The sequence below is a fragment of the Oncorhynchus kisutch genome, linkage group LG18, assembly GCF_002021735.2.
Source record: "Oncorhynchus kisutch isolate 150728-3 linkage group LG18, Okis_V2, whole genome shotgun sequence".
NCBI lineage: Eukaryota > Metazoa > Chordata > Actinopteri > Salmoniformes > Salmonidae > Oncorhynchus > Oncorhynchus kisutch.
The window spans coordinates 13680624-13698123 of NC_034191.2; the positions used below are offsets into that span (position 1 = coordinate 13680624).

The 17500-nt window shown below is 45.3% G+C and overlaps 1 protein-coding gene across 1 annotated transcript in view; it reads left to right on the forward strand.

Annotated features, from left to right (window-relative positions):
• Nucleotides 1-17500, forward strand: part of dync2h1 (dynein cytoplasmic 2 heavy chain 1) — a 271861-nt gene that overhangs the window by 94658 nt on the left and 159703 nt on the right. The window contains 6 exon segments of the mRNA XM_031795429.1: nt 3226-3352; nt 4133-4274; nt 4420-4529; nt 15862-15960; nt 16151-16184; nt 16187-16273. Of these exon segments, the coding sequence (XP_031651289.1) occupies nt 3226-3352; nt 4133-4274; nt 4420-4529; nt 15862-15960; nt 16151-16184; nt 16187-16273 (599 nt within the window).

The following is a 17500-nucleotide window of genomic DNA, read 5'->3' on the forward strand; positions in this document are numbered from 1 at the left end:
CTCTCTCTCTCTCTTATCCCTCTATCTCTCTCTCTCTCCTCTCTCTCTCTCTCTATCCCTCTCTCTCTCTCTCTCTCTCTCTCTCTTCTCTCTCTCTCTCTCCCCCTCTCTCTCTCTCTCTCTCTACCCCTCTTTCTCTCTTCTACCCTCTTTCTCTCTCTACCCCTCTTTCTCTCTCTACCCCTCTCTCTCTCTCTACCTCTCTCTCTACCCCTCCCTCTCTCTCTCTACCCCTCTCCCTCTCTACCAATCCCTTTCTCTCTCTACCCTCTCTCTCTCTACCCTCTCTCTCTCTCTACCCCTCTCTCTCTCTCTCTCTACCCCACCTCTCTCTCTCTCTCTCTCTCTACCCCTTTCTCTCTCTCTCTACCCCCCCCTCTCTCGCTCTCTCTCTCTACCCCTTTCTCTCTCTCTCTACCCCCCCCCTCTCTCTCTCTATCCCTCTCCCTCTCTACCCATCCCTTTCTCTCTCTCCCTCTCTCTCTCTACCCTCTCTTTTCTCTCTCTCTACCCTCTCTCTCTCTACCCTCTCTATCCCTCCCCTCTATCCCTCCATCCATCTCTCTCATTAGGTTCCAGTCTCGTACTACAGAGGCAGCTAAGCTGGAGGCTGAGGTCAGTAAGGCCCAGAAGACCATCCAGACAGCAGAGCAACTCATAACCAACTGGACGGAGAACACACACGCTGGAATGCCCAGGTGTTTGTGAAGAGCGGGGATGTATCCTGCTGTCTCGGTCCCTCCTGGCTGTTTTACTCCTCTCTCTCCAGCATCTGTCCGCTCCTTAATTAAAGCACTCAATCTCCCACTGTCTCCGTCAGAGAGAGAGACACATATATATATATATATATATATACACACACACACACACACACACACACACACACACACACACACACACACACACACACACACACACACACACACACACACACACACTGTCCCGCTTGGAGCCCTCACCAGTGACTGCTTTACCTGCTACTCACGTACATACACACACTCACCTCTCTACAGTCCCACAGTCGGGTGTATGAACCCAGGTTGGCAGCGCTCGTTTGCCCACCGGATGTTCTGGCTGGGTCTGTTCTGGGCTGGGTCTGTTCTGGGCTGGGTCTGTTCTGGGCTGGGTCTGTTCTGGGCTGGGTCTGTTTCTGGGCTGGGTCTGTTCTGGGCTGGGTCTGTTTGGGCTGGGTCTGTTCTGGCTGGGTCTGTTCTGGGCTGGGTCTGTTCTGGGCTGGGTCTGTTCTGGGCTGGGTCTGTTCTGTTCTGGGCGGGTCTGTTCTGGGCTGGGTCTGTTCTGGGCTGGGTCTGTTCTGGGCTGGGTCTGTTCCGGGCTGGGTCTGTTCGGGCTGGGTCTGTTCTCACTCTGTTTCTATGGCAGCTCTTTCTGAGCTGCTCTTTAGGGTAAAACCAACTAAGTCAGCTCACCTAAATGGCCTGCAGCTGAGTTAGTGTGTGTGTCTGTGTGTGTCAGGTGGATGAGATCACTGAGGAGTTGGATACGTTGCCTAAGAGAGCGATGCTGGCAGCAGCTTTCATCAACATACCTGTCTGCTGCTCCAGAGGACAGGAGACGAACCAGCCTGGAGACATGGATGAAGGCTTCTGGACTACAGAGTAAGACACAGTCACACACACAGTCACACCACACACACACACACACACACACCACACACACACACACAACACACACACAGTCACACACACTCAACCTTTGTCTCTCTCCTCTCTCTCTCTCTCTAACTGTGTGTGACTGTGTTCAGAGTTTGACCTGCGGCATTTCCTGTGCTCTGAGAGTGAGCAGCTGATCTGGAAAAGTGAAGGCCTGCCCTCAGATGACCTGTCTATGGAGAACGCCCTGGTTATACTGCAGGTTACATACTCTCTCTATTCAAAGGGCTTTATTGACATGGGAAACATATGTTTCATTGCCAAAGCAAGTGAAGTAGATAATAAACTAAACTTAAATGAACAATAAAAATGATCAGTAAACATTACACTCACAGAAGTTCCCAAAGAGTAAAGACATTTCAGATGTCATATTATGTCAATATATTACAGTGTTGTAACGACGTCAACGTACAAAAGGGAAAGTAAATAAACATACAGTTGAAGTGGGAAGTTTACATCCATTTAGGTTGGAGTCATTACAACTCGTTTTTCAACCACTCCACACATTTCTTGTTAACAAACTATAGTTTTGCCAAGTCGGTTAGGACATCTATTTTGTGCATGACACAAGTCATTTTCCAACAATTGTTTACAGACAGATATTCACTTATAATTCACTGTATCATAATTCAGTGGGTCAGAAGTTTACATACAGTAAGTTGACTGTGCCTCTTATACTTTGATTTTTATTTTACCTTTATTTAACCAGGTAGGCTAGTTGAGAACACCTTTATTAACCAGTAGGCTAGTTGAGAACACCTTTATTTAACCAGGGTAGGCTAGTTTGAGAACACCTTTATTTTAACCAGGTAGGCTAGTTGAGAACACCTTTATTTAACCAGGTAGGCTAGTTGAGAACACCTTTATTAACCAGGTAGGCTAGTGAGAACACCTTTATTAACCAGGTAGGCTAGGAGAAAACACCTTTATTTAACCAGGTAGGCTAGTTGAGAACACCTTATTTAACCAGGTAGGCTAGTTGAGAACACCTTTATTTAACCAGGTAGGCTAGTTGAGAACAAGTTCTCATTTACAATTGCGACCTGGTCAAGATAAAGCAAAGCAGTTCGACAGAATAAAACGACACAGAGTTACACATGGAGTAAAACAAACATACAGTCAATAATACAGTATAAACAATTCTATATACAATGTGAGGGTGATGAAGGGAGGTAAAGGCCAAAAAAAGGCCATGATGGCAAGTAAATAGCAATATAGCAAGTAGTGGTAGTTTTGCAATGGAAGAATGTGCAAGTAGAAATAAAATAATGGGGTGCAAAGGAGCCAAAATAAATAAATAAATAAAATTAATACACGTTGGGAAAGAAGGGTAGTTGTTTGGGCTAAATTATAGGTGGTTATACAGNCTCTCTCTCTCTACCCCTTTCTCTCTCTCTCTACCCCCCCCCTCTCTCTCTCTATCCCTCTCCCTCTCTACCCATCCCTTTCTCTCTCTCCCTCTCTCTCTCTACCCTCTCTTTTCTCTCTCTCTACCCTCTCTCTCTCTACCCTCTCTATCCCTCCCCTCTATCCCTCCATCCATCTCTCTCATTAGGTTCCAGTCTCGTACTACAGAGGCAGCTAAGCTGGAGGCTGAGGTCAGTAAGGCCCAGAAGACCATCCAGACAGCAGAGCAACTCATACACCAACTGGACGGAGAACACACACGCTGGAATGCCCAGGTGTTTGTGAAGAGCGGGGATGTATCCTGCTGTCTCGGTCCCTCCTGGCTGTTTTTACTCCTCTCTCTCCAGCATCTGTCCGCTCCTTAATTAAAGCACTCAATCTCCCACTGTCTCCGTCAGAGAGAGAGACACATATATATATATATATATATATACACACACACACACACACACACACACACACACACACACACACACACACACACACACACACACACACACACACACACACACACACTGTCCCGCTTGGAGCCCTCACCAGTGACTGCTTTACCTGCTACTCACGTACATACACACACTCACCTCTCTACAGTCCCACAGTCGGTGTATGAACCCAGGTTGCAGCGCTCTGTTTGCCCACCGGATGTTCTGGGCTGGGTCTGTTCTGGGCTGGGTCTGTTCTGGGCTGGGTCTGTTCTGGGCTGGGTCTGTTCTGGGCTGGGTCTGTTCTGGGCTGGGTCTGTTCTGGGCTGGGTCTGTTCTGGGCTGGGTCTGTTCTGGGCTGGGTCTGTTCTGGGCTGGGTCTGTTCTGGGCTGGGTCTGTTCTGGGCTGGGTCTGTTCTGTTCTGGGCTGGGTCTGTTCTGGGCTGGGTCTGTTCTGGGCTGGGTCTGTTCTGGGCTGGGTCTGTTCCGGGCTGGGTCTGTTCCGGGCTGGGTCTGTTCTCACTCTGTTTCTATGGCAGCTCTTTCTGAGCTGCTCTTTAGGTAAAACCAACTAAGTCAGCTCACCTTAAATGGCCTGCAGCTGAGTTTAGTGTGTGTGTCTGTGTGTGTCAGGTGGATGAGATCACTGAGGAGTTGGATACGTTGCCTAAGAGAGCGATGCTGGCAGCAGCTTTCATCACATACCTGTCTGCTGCTCCAGAGGACAGGAGACGAACCAGCCTGGAGACATGGATGAAGGCTTCTGGACTACAGAGTAAGACACAGTCACACACACAGTCACACACACACACACACACACACACACACACACACACACACACACACACACACAGTCACACACACTCAACCTTTGTCTCTCTCCTCTCTCTCTCTCTCTAACTGTGTGTGACTGTGTTCAGAGTTTGACCTGCGGCATTTCCTGTGCTCTGAGAGTGAGCAGCTGATCTGGAAAAGTGAAGGCCTGCCCTCAGATGACCTGTCTATGGAGAACGCCCTGGTTATACTGCAGGTTACATACTCTCTCTATTCAAAGGGCTTTATTGACATGGGAAACATATGTTTCATTGCCAAAGCAAGTGAAGTAGATAATAAACTAAACTTAAATGAACAATAAAAATGATCAGTAAACATTACACTCACAGAAGTTCCCAAAGAGTAAAGACATTTCAGATGTCATATTATGTCAATATATTACAGTGTTGTAACGAGTCAACGTACAAAAGGGAAAGTAAATAAACATACAGTTGAAGTGGGAAGTTTACATCCATTTAGGTTGGAGTCATTACAACTCGTTTTTCAACCACTCCACACATTTCTTGTTAACAAACTATAGTTTTGCCAAGTCGGTTAGGACATCTATTTTGTGCATGACACAAGTCATTTTCCAACAATTGTTTACAGACAGATTATTTCACTTATAATTCACTGTATCATAATTCCAGTGGGTCAGAAGTTTACATACAGTAAGTTGACTGTGCCTCTTATACTTTGATTTTTTATTTTACCTTTATTTAACCAGGTAGGCTAGTTGAGAACACCTTTATTTAACCAGGTAGGCTAGTTGAGAACACCTTTATTTAACCAGGTAGGCTAGTTGAGAACACCTTTATTTAACCAGGTAGGCTAGTTGAGAACACCTTTATTTAACCAGGTAGGCTAGTTGAGAACACCTTTATTTAACCAGGTAGGCTAGTTGAGAACACCTTTATTTAACCAGGTAGGCTAGTTGAGAACACCTTTATTTAACCAGGTAGGCTAGTTGAGAACACCTTTATTTAACCAGGTAGGCTAGTTGAGAACACCTTTATTTAACCAGGTAGGCTAGTGAGAACAAGTTCTCATTTACAATTGCGACCTGGTCAAGATAAAGCAAAGCAGTTCGACAGATAAAACGACACAGAGTTACACATGGAGTAAAACAAACATACAGTCAATAATACAGTATAAACAAGTCTATATACAATGTGAGGTGAGAAGGGAGGTAAAGGCAAAAAAGGCCATGATGGCAAAGTAAATACAATATAGCAAGTAGTGGTAGTTTTGCAATGGAAGAATGTGCAAAGTAGAAATAAAAATAATGGGGTGCAAAGGAGCAAAATAAATAAATAAATAAAAATTAAATACAGTTGGGAAAGAGGTAGTTGTTTGGGCTAAATTATAGGTGGTTATACAGCTTGGAAAATTCCAGAAAATGATGTCATAGCTTTAGAAGCTTCTGATAGGCTAATTGACATCATTTGAGTCGATTGGAGGAGTACCTGTGGATGTATTTCAAGGCCTGCCTTCTAACTCAGTGCCTCTTTGCTTGACATTATGGAAAAATCAAAAGAAATCAGCCAAGACCTCAGAGACCTCATCCTTGGGACCCATTTCCAAACGCCTGAAGGTACCACGTTCATCTGTACAAACAATAGTACGCAAGTTTAAACACCATGGGACCACGCAGCCGTCATACCGCTCAGGAAGGAGACGCGTTCTGTCTCCTAGAGATGAACGTATTTTGGTTGAAAAGTGCAAATCAATCCCAGAACAACAGCAAAGGACCATGTGAAGATGCTGGAGGAAACAGGTACAAAAGTATCTATATCCATAGTAAAAACGAGTCCTATATCGACATAACCTGAAAAGCTGCTCAGCAAGGAAGAAGCCACTGCTCCAAAACCGCCATAAAAAAGCCAGACTACGGTTTGCAACTGCACATGGGGACAAAGATCGTACTTTTTGGAGAAATGTCCTCTGGTCTGATGAAACAAAAATAGAACTGTTTGGCCATAATGACCATTGTTATGTTTGCAGGAAAAAGGGGGGATGTTTGCAAGCAGAAGAACACCATCCCAACCATGAAGCACGGGGGGTGGCAGCATCATGTTGTGGGGGTGCTTTGCTGCAGGAGGGACTGGTGAACTCCACAAAATAGATGGCTTCATGACAAAGGAAAATTACGTGGATATATTGAAGCAACATCTCAAAGACATCAGTCAGGAAGTTAAAGCTTGGTCACAAATGGGTCTTCCAAATGGACAATGACCCCAAGCATACTTCCAAAATTGTGGCAAAATGGCTTAAGGACAACAAAGTCAAGGTATTGGAGTATCTTTCACAAAGCCCTGACCTCAATCCTATAGAAAACTTGTGGGCAGAACTGTTAAAGCACGTGCGAGCAAGGGTGCCTACAAACCTGACTCATTTACACCAGCTCTGTCAGGAGGAATGGGCCAAAATTCACCCAACTTATTGTCGTAAGCTTGTGGAAGGCTACCTGAAACGTTTGACCCAAGTTAAACAATTTAAAGGCAATGCAACTAAATACTAATCGAATGTATGTAAACTTCTGACCCACTGGGGATGTGATGAAATAATAAAAGCTGAAATAAATCATTCTCGCTACTATTATTCTGACATTTCACATTTTTTAAATAAAATGGTGATCCTAACTGACCTAAGACAGGGAAATATAACTAGGATTAAATGTCAGGAATTGTGAAAAACTGAGTTTAAATGTAGTTGGCTAAGGTGTATATAAACTTCTGACTTCACCTGTAAATATGGCTTGTATTTACAATGGTGTTTGTTCTTCACTGGTTGCCCTTTTCTTGTGGCAACAGGGCACAAGCTGTGATGGCACACTGTGGTATTTTACCCAGTAGATATGGGAGTTTTAAAAATGTGATTTGTTTTCCAATTCCTTGTGGGTCTGTGTAATCTGAGGGAAATGTGTATCTCTAATATGGTTAGGAAGTGGAGCTCAGTTTCCACCCCTCTCTCTCTCTCTCTCTTACTCTTTCTCTCTCTCTCTCATTTGTTCTCTTTCTCACTCACACTCTCTCTCACTCTTTCTCTCTCCTTCTCTCTCTCTCTTTCTCTCTCACACTTTCTCTCTCACACTCTTTCTCTCTCACACTCTTTCTCTCTCCCACTCTTTCTCTCTCACACTCTTTCTCTCTCACACTCTTTCTCTCTCACACTCTTCTCTCTCACACTCTTTCTCTCTCACACTCTTTCTCTTTCACTCTTTCTCTCTCACTCTTTCTCTCTCGCTCTTCTTCACTCACTCTCATTCACCATCTCTCTTCTCTGTTCCTGACACATTTGTGAGTCGGTTTTAGATGAAAAATCCCTGGAACGGTTTGTATTGGTGTGTGTTACGTTCTGTGTTCCTCAACTATGTTTCTATGTTGTTGTGTTGTGTTTCCATGTTGAAGCTGAATTCCCTCCCTGACTGGGAGAGTCATGTGTTTTACATCCGGGTCACATCTGTTGTGTTCCTCTCTTTCATTTAATTGTCATTCATCCCTCTCTCCTGTTGGTCTTTCCTTTGGCATCGCTGCTTTAAGACCAGTGCGATCAAATCACGGGTAAGAACTCAGCACTCCATCCATCAATATCTCCGCCCTACTGCAGGCTGCTTGCAAAACACGCACACAGACATGCACCAGCACCGTCCCACATAGCAACTACACAAACCCTGTACCTGCATTAGTCCTGTATTGTAAAACAAACTACTGCAAGGGGTGTGGCAACAGAAACGTTTACAATTTGTTTATAGGAGTTTGGGATGTTTGTCCATATTTTCCCGTTCTATTGAGTCGTCTTCAAATTATAAAGTCCCAGACTTTATAATGATTCTCTCTCTAATCAACTTAACCAGTTTGTTTGCATGATGCCTTTTGAGGCACTAAATGGCTAAACAGAAAGAAACGTTTCTGTGAAAAGTAGCTTTTCCTTTTGATTTGGATATTTTGTTGATAATCCTGTTTTGTCTAATAGGGCTTTGGTTGCTGTGTGTGTGTGTGTGTGTGTGTGTGTGTGTGTGTGTCTGTGTCTGTGTCTGTGTGTGTACGGCTTCACCAGGCTTTGTCATTCTTCTGAATGAGTGGCCTTTGCTTTGTGGAGAGAATTATACTTTAAAAGAGAACTGTAAAATCAGGGCTCTTTCACAACACGGTCTCTGGAGCAATCTGTGGCTGTGGTGTGTAAGAGCTCAGCCTCTTAATGTCTGCCTTTCCCTCCTGACCAGGAAACCGTTCCTTAACCAAGAACCACACAGCCGGTAGAACATGTAATTACTGTTTCTAAATGGGTCACTATTTCTACAGTTCCCCTACTGTCAGTCACTACATAGATCTTTCAGTAAGAGACCCACTCTGCCGGTGTTCACCCTCTCCCTCTTACACTCCCTCAACCCTCACTCTGCTTCCTACACTCCCTCAACCCTCACTCTGCCTCCTAGACCCCCTCAACCCTCACTCTGCTTCCTACACTCCCTCAACCCTCACTCTGCTTCCTACACTCCCTCAACCCTCACTCTGCTTCCTACACTCCCTCAACCCTCACTCTGCTTCCTACACTCCCTCAACCCTCACTCTGCTTCCTACACCCCCTCAACCCTCACTCTGCTTCCTACACTCCCTCAACCCTCACTCTGCTTCCTACACTCCCTCAACCCTCACTCTGCCTCCTACACCCCCCAACCCTCATTCTCACTCCTACACCCCCCAACCCCCATTCTCACTCTCTTCCTCCCCTCCCTCCCCTGTCTCCCATGACCCCCACTCCCCCCCTCCCTCCCCTTTCTCCCATGTCCCCCACTCCCTCCAGCCCTCCGGAGTCAAGAGGGCCTCTCTCTCAGTCCAGTAGATGGAGGAGGTGTTGATGAGAGCTCATGATTTTACAGCAGCTTATTTTAGCCTCTTTACAAAAATACCAATTTTGATAATTAACAGAAAATCTGTGACATTCTATCATAACTTTGGTAATTTGTACTTGAAGAACAAACTAAATGTTTTATTCATACATAGCATTCATTCATCTGAGTCCATATTGTCCATGAGTTTTTAGTAGATAGACCATATGGTTCAAGAGAAAATAGCCTAATTAAGGAAAAAGGCATATAATCAACAATACTATTGTTTTCAATTAACTCTGTAACTCTTGACTTTCAGAACTGACACCAGTTTCACATCAAAACATTGACAACAAATACAGTTGAAGTCGGAAGTTTACATACACAGTAGCCAAATACATTTAAACTCAGTTTTTCACAATTCCTGACATTTAATCCTACTAAAAATTCTACAAAATGACATACAAATGTCCTCACTAATTAGTCTCAGTTTTACTTAAATCTACTTGAAAATCAGAGACAAAGTTGTAATATTGCTGTCCATCAATGACTCCCAACCAAATTTACTGAGTTTAAGCAATTTTGGTAAAGTTGGTAGAATCTTATTCCAAATGATTCCCAGCTGTAATGGCTGCCGAAGGTGTTTCCACATCAAATCCAGTTTTATTTGTCACAAACACATGGTTAGTAGATGTTAATGCGAGTGTAGCGAAATGCTTGTGCTTCTAGTTCTGACCGTGCAGTAATAACCAATGAGTAATCTAACCTAACAATTTCACAACAACTACCTTATACACACAAGTGTAAAGGGATGAAGAATATGTACATATAGATATATGAATGAGTGATGGTACAGAGCGGCATAGGCAAGATGCAGTAGATGGTATCAAGTACAGTATATACATATGAGATGAGTAATGTAGGGTATGTAAACATAAAAGTGGCATAGTTTAAAGTGGCTAGTGATACATGTATTACATAAAGATGGCAAGATGCAGTAGATGGTATAGAGTACAGTATATACATATGAGATGAGTAATGTAGGGCATGTAAACATTATATTAAGTGGCATTGTTTAAAGTGGCTAGTGATAGATTTTTTACATCAATTTTTCCATTATTAAAGTGGCTGGAGTTGAGTCAGTATGTTGGCAGCAGCCGCTCAATGTTAGTGGTGGCTGTTTAACAGTCTGATGGCCTTGAGATAGAAGCTGTTTTTCAGTCTCTCGGTCCCTGCTTTGATGCACCTGTACTGACCTCTCCTTCTGGATGATAGCAGGGTGAACAGGTAGTGGCTCGGGTGGTTGTTGTCCTTGATGGTCTTTATGGCCTTCCTGTGACATCGGTGGTGCCCGCAGTCGTGAGTGAACAGGGAGTACAGGAGAGGGCTGAGAACGCACCCTTGTGGGGCCCCAGTGTTGAGGATCAGCGGGGTGGAGATGTTGATACCTACCCTCACCACCTGGGGGGTGGTCCGTCAGGAAGTCCAGTACCCAGTTGCAAAGGGCGGGGTCAAGACCCAGGGTCTCGAGCTTGATGACGAGTTTGGAGGGTACTATGGCGTTAAATGCTGAGCTGTAGTCGATGAACAGCATTCTCACATAGGTATTCCTCTTGTCCAGATGGGTTAGGGCAGTGTGCAATGTGGCTGCAATTGCGTCGTCTGTGGACCTATTGGGGCGGTAAGCAAATTGGAGTGGGTCTAGGATGTCAGGTAGGGTGGAGGTGATATGGTCCTTGACTAGTCTCTCAAAGCACTTCCTTGATGACGGAAGTGAGTGCTACGGGGCGGTAGTCGTTTAGCTCAGTTACCTTAGCTTTCTTGGGAACAGGAACAATGGTAGTCCTCTTGAAGCATGTGGGAACAGCAGACTGGGATAAGGATTGATTGAATATGTCCGTAAACACACCACCCAGCTGGTCTGCGCATGCTCTGATGACGCTGCTGGGGATGCCGTCTGGGCCTGCAGCCTTGCGAGGGTAAACACGTTTAAATGTTTTTCACACGTCGGCTGCAGTGAAGTAGAGTCCGCAGGTTTTGGTAGCGGGCCGTGTCAGTGGCACTGTATTGTCCTCAAAGCGAGCAAAGAAGTTATTTAGTCTGTCTGGGAGCAAGACATCCTGGTCCGTGACGGGGCTGATTTTATTTTTGTAATCCGTGATTGACTGTAGACCCTGCCACATACAGTGGGGCAAAAAACGTATTTAGTCAGCCACCAATTGTGCAAGTTCTCCCTCTTAAAAAGATGAGAGAGGCCTGTAATTTTCATCATAGGTAAACTTCAACTATGACAGACAAAATTAGGGGAAAAAATCCAGAAAATCACATTCAGGACCTTGAAATGCTTCTTACGAAGCCACTCCTTCGTTGCCCGGGCAGTGTGTTTGGGATCATTGTCATGCTGAAAGACCCAGCCAAGTTTCATCTTCAATGCCCTTGCTGATGGAAGGAGGTTTTCACTCAAAATCTCACGATACATGGCCCCATTCATTCTTTCCTTTACACGGATCAGTCGTCCTGGTCCCTTTGCAGAAAAACAGCCCCAACGCATGATGTTTCCACCCCCATGCTTCACAGTAGGTATGGTGTTCTTTGGATGCAACTCTGCATTCTTTGTCCTCCAAATACGACGAGTTGAGTTTTTACCAAAAAGTTATATTTTGGTTTCATCTGACCATATGACATTCTCCCAATCTTCTTCTGGATCATCCAAATGCTCTATAGCAAACTTCAGACGGGCCTGGACATGTACTGGCTTAAGCAGGGGGACACGTCTGGCACTGCAGGATTTGAGTCCCTGGCAGCGTAGTGTGTTACTGATGGTAGGCTTTGTTACTTTGGTCCCAGCTCTCTGCAGGTCTCTGCAGGTCATTCACTAGGTCCCCCTGTGTGGTTCTGGGATTTTTGCTCACCGTTCTTGTGATCCTTTTGACCCCACGGGGTGAGATCTTGCGTGGAGCCCCAGATCGAGGGAGATTATCAGTGGTCTTGTATGTCTTCCATTTCCTAATAATTGCTCCCACAGTTGATTTCTTCAAACCAAGCTGTTTACCTATTGCAGATTCAGTCTTCCCGGCCTGGTGCAGGTCTACAATTTTGTTTCTGGTGTCCTTTGACAGCTCTTTGGACTTGGTCATAGTGGAGTTTGGAGTGTGGCTGTTTGAGGTAGTGGATAGGTCTTTTATACAGATAACAAGTTCAAACAGGTGCCATTAATACAGGTAACAAGTGGAGGACAGAGGAGCCTCTTAAAGAAGAAGTTACAGGTCGGTGAGAGCCAGAAATCTTGCTTGTTTGTAGGTGACCAAATACTTATTTTCCACCATAATTTGCAAATAAATTCATAAAAAATCCTACAATGTGATTTTCTGGATTTTTTTTCTCCATTTTGTCTGTCATAGTTGAAGTGTACCTATGATGAAAATTACAGGCCTCATCTTTTTAAGTGGGAGAACTTGTACAATTGGTGGCTGACTAAATACTTTTTTGCCCCACTGTACCTCTTGTGTCTGATCCGTTGAATTGCAACCCTGCTTTTTATCTATACTGAAGCTTAGCTTGTTTGATTGCCTTGCGGAGGGAATAGCTACACTGTTTGTATTCTGTCATGTTTCCGGTCACCTTGCCCTGATTAAAAGCAGTGGTTTGCGCTTTCAGTTTCGCGCGAATGCTGCCATCAATCCACGGTTTCTGGTTGGGGAATGTTTTAATAGTTTCTGTGGGTACGACATCGCCGATGCACTTGCTAATAAACTCGCTCACTGAATCAGCTTATTCGTCAATGTTGTTGTTTGACGCAATGCGGAACATATCCCAAATCACGTGATTGAAGTATTCTTGAAGTGTGGAATCAGTTTGGTCGGACCAGCGTTGAACAGACCTGAGCGTGGGAGCTTCCTGTTTTAGTCTCTGTCTATAGGCAGGGAGCAACAAAATGGAGTCGTGGTCAGCTTTTCCGAAAGGAGGGTGGAGGAGGGCCTTATATGCTTCGCGGAGGTTAGAATAACATTGATCCAGGGTTTTGCCAGCCCTTGTAGCACAATCGATATGTTGATAGAATTTAGGGAGTCTTGTTTTCAGATTAGCCTTGTTAAAATCCCCAGCTGCAATGAATGCAGCCTCAGGATATGTGGTTTCCAGTTTACATAGTCAAATGAATTTCGTTCAGGGTCATCGTTGTCTTCTTGGGGGGGGAATATAAGCGGCTGTGATTATAATCTAAGAGAATTCTCTTGGTAGATAATGCGGTCGACATTTGATTGTGAGGAATTCGGGTGAACAGAAGGACTTGAGTTTCTTAATGTTGTTATAATCACACCACGTCTCGTTAATCATAAGGCATACCCCCACGGCCCTCTTCTTACCAGAAAGATGCTTGTTTCTGTCGGCGCGATGCGTGGAGAAACCAGCTGGTTGTACCGACTCCGATAGCGTGTCTCGAGTGAGCCATGTTTCCGTGAAGCAAAGAACATTAGTCTCTTATGTCTCTCTGGAATGCTACCCTTGCTCGGATTTCATCTACCTTGTTGTCAAGAGTCTGGACATTGGCGAGTAGTATGCTGGGGAGTGGTGCGCGATGTGCCTGTCTCCGGAGCCTGACCAGAAGACCGCTTCGTCTGCCCTTTTTACGGTGTCGTTGTTTTGGTTCGCCGGCTGGGATCCGATCCATTGTCCTGGGTGGAAGGCAGAACACAGGTTCCCTCTTCAGGAAAGTCGTATTCTTGGTCGTACTGATGGTGAGTTGACGTTGCTCTTATATTCAGTAGTTCTTCTCGACTGTATGTAATGAAACCTAAGATTACCTGGGGTACCAATGTAAGAAATAACAAAAAACTGTCGGCGCCGGAAGTACACTAGTATTAACTCTGGGCTGTGAAAACATATGCAATTAAGACATCTTTGTTTATTCTTCTTAAACTTTGAAAATGTGGAGTAGGTTATGTGGATAAGTAAGGTAAAAAAAACACATTTATTCCCTTTTGAGATGACATTTTAAGGCAATAAAATGTGAATACTGTGGAAGTGGTGTGTAAACTCACTGGCTACTATTGAACTAGTAAACCATGCTGAAACGCTCATATTTAACACCAATAGTATTCACTAAGTTGATGGTTTATATTTAATAGAATGTTGTTTTTTGGTGTGTAATTTCCCCCCCCCCCCCATTTTCTCCCCAATTTCGTGATTAAAATCATGTCTCATCGCTGCAACTGCCCAATGGGCTCGGGAGAGGTGAAGGTCGAGTCATGCGTCCTCTGAAACATGACCTGCCAAGCTGCGCTTTTAACACTGAAGCCAGCTGCACTGATGTGTCAGAGGAAACACTAGTCAACTGATGACCGACGTTAGCCTGCAGGCAGCCGGCCCGCCACAAGGAGGCGCTAGAGCGCGATGAGCCACGTAAAGCCCCCCTGGCCAAACCCTCCCCTAACCCAGACGACGCTGGGCCAATTGTGCCCCTCCCTATTGGACTCCCGGTCACGGCCGTTAATGACACAGGGTGGGATTGGACCCCAGGCTGTAGTGACGCCGCAGCACTTCAATGCAGTGCCTTAGACCGCTGTGCCACTCAGCAGTTTAGTATAATGTTTACAGCTCTGTCATTCTATTTATTTAAAAATCATCTTATTTCATATATTTTACATGTGATAAGACCACACAGAGGGCCAGAGACTATTAGACACCTGTGATAATCTGAAGTATCCAAAAAGGCCAAATATGTCTTTGATGGATTACATAAAATATTTGAATGATACCAAAATTCTGGTAGTTTACTGGTACATTGTGAAAGTTTCCAGTAATATATCCTACCTTTGCAATCCTAGTCCACTTTGATTCTTAGACCCTTTATAAAGCATGTCTGGTGTGATCCCACAGCAATTTACTGCAAACACGCTGTTACCTGGTGCTGTGTGACATGTCTGCTCAGTGTGTCTCATAAATTGCTCTCCAAACTGTGGTCCTCTATGGGTCTTGTGGAGAGTGTAGTGTGTAGGTCGGACCAATACAGCAGACAGTGTGTCAGATGTTTGATGGTTTGTCAGCCCTGGGAGTCTGTGAATAAAGGCATTGCAGTTTACACACACAGGGCCATAACCATCAACCACATCTAAAGCATATATAACTCTACAGAGGGAGAGAAAGGATGAATTAACAAATCTACATAAAGGAGGAGGGATGGGAAAGATAAACAGAAAGGACATGGTTTAGAGAGATGGAAGGAGAGAAAAGGCCAGAGCAAGACGGCAATACATAGTGAGCCATAGCAATACATAGTGAGCCATAGCAATACATAGTGAGCCATAGCAATACATAGTGAGCCATAGCAATACATAGTGAGCCATAGCAATACATAGTGAGCCATAGCAATACATAGTGAGCCATAGCAATACATAGTGAGCCATAGCAATACATAGTGAGCCATAGCATAAAGAGAGATCTCATCCCTTTGTCTGGTGTGTCCTGCTCAATGTCTGGCAGCTCTGAATCCAGACAGCCAATGCCTCGCTGGCCAATCACTGTGACAGCTGTGAGAGAGAACTGGACTGGGCCTCAAAGATTCTCCCCAGAGAGAAAAACTATTTAAGCATCTATCTTAATATATAGATAGGGAAAGAAATGGAAAAGGACTCTTAGTTCCTCAATGACTTTCAGTATGTCATCCATCACTTACGTCTCTTTCTCTCTCTCTCTCTCTCTCTCTCTCTCTCTCTCTCAGAGTGTTGCTTGTCCGTTCCTCATCGACCCCTCCTCTCGGGCTACAGAGTGGCTCCGTACTCACCTGAAGCAGCATCGCCTCGAGGTCATCAATCAGCAGGTACACCTGTCACATCTGTCAATCATTCACACATCACACCTGTCACTTATACAGAAACACTTTTAACAGGTATTTCAGTCAACCAACAGGTACTGTGAACTCCTATCACACAGAGACATGTTAGTCGTACCAGTTAGATACCAGTTGTGACACCAGGCATTAGTGCTGTTATCAGAATGTTTTCCTCCAGGATCCTAACTTCATCACGTCCCTGGAGCTGGCTGTGCGTTTGGGAAAACGCTGATCATCCAGGAAATGGATGGAGTGGAGCCGGTTCTCTACCCACTACTGAGGAGAGACCTGATAACACAGGGTGAGTCTACCCACTACTGAGGAGAGACCTGATAACACAGGGTGAGTCTACCCACTACTGAGGAGAGACCTGATAACACAGGGTGAGTCTACCCACTACTGAGGAGAGACCTGATAACACAGGGTGAGTCTACCCACTACTGAGGAGAGACCTGATAACACAGGGTGAGTCTACCCACTACTGAGGAGAGACCTGATAACACAGGGTGAGTCTACCCACTACTGAGGAGAGACCTGATAACACAGGGTGAGTCTACCCACTACTGAGGAGAGACCTGATAACACAGGGTGAGTCTACCCACTACTGAGGAGAGACCTGATAACACAGGGTGAGTCTACCCACTACTGAGGAGAGACCTGATAACACAGGGTGAGTCTACCCACTACTGAGGAGAGACCTGATAACACAGGGTGAGTCTACCCACTACTGAGGAGAGACCTGATAACACAGGGTGAGTCTACCCACTACTGAGGAGAGACCTGATAACACAGGGTGAGTCTACCCACTACTGAGGAGAGACCTGATAACACAGGATGAGTCTACCCACTACTGAGGAGAGACCTGATAACACAGGGTGAGTCTACCCACTACTTAGGGTGGGGGGAGAGGTAGTGAGTGAGGGAGAGGTGGGGAGGGGAATGGAAGAATGTTAGAGAGAGGTGGGGAGGGGGAGAAAGAGATGTAGGGTGGAAGCTAGTGTGAGAGAGACATGTAGGGAGGAGGTTAGACAGAGGGAGGAGAGATAGCGAGAGGGGAGGAGGAGAGAGAGGGGTGTTGGTTAAAGGGCAGTGAATGCACTGAAAATAAATGAGAGGATTGGCCATCCACTGGAGGATGGAGAAATGAAACAGGAGGGGAGAGAGGGAGGGAGCAGGGTGTGCTGCAATGCAGAGAAGAGGCTGAGTTTATATCCATGAAATGTCCTGGATTAACCATCTCTCCCTCCCTCCCTCCCTCCATCTCTCCCTCCCTCTCTCCCTCCCTCTCTCCCTCCCTCCCTCCATCTCTCCCTCCCTCTCTCATCTCTCTCTCCATCTCTCCCTCCATTTCTCCCTCTCTCACTCACTCCCTCTCTCCATCACTCCCTCTCTCCATCTCCCCATCTCTCCATCTTGCCCTCTCTCCCTCTCTCTCCCTCCATCTCTCCCTCCATCTCTTCCTCCATCTCTTCCTCCATCTCTCCCTCCATCTCTCCCTCTCTCTCTCACTCACTCCCTCTCTCCATCA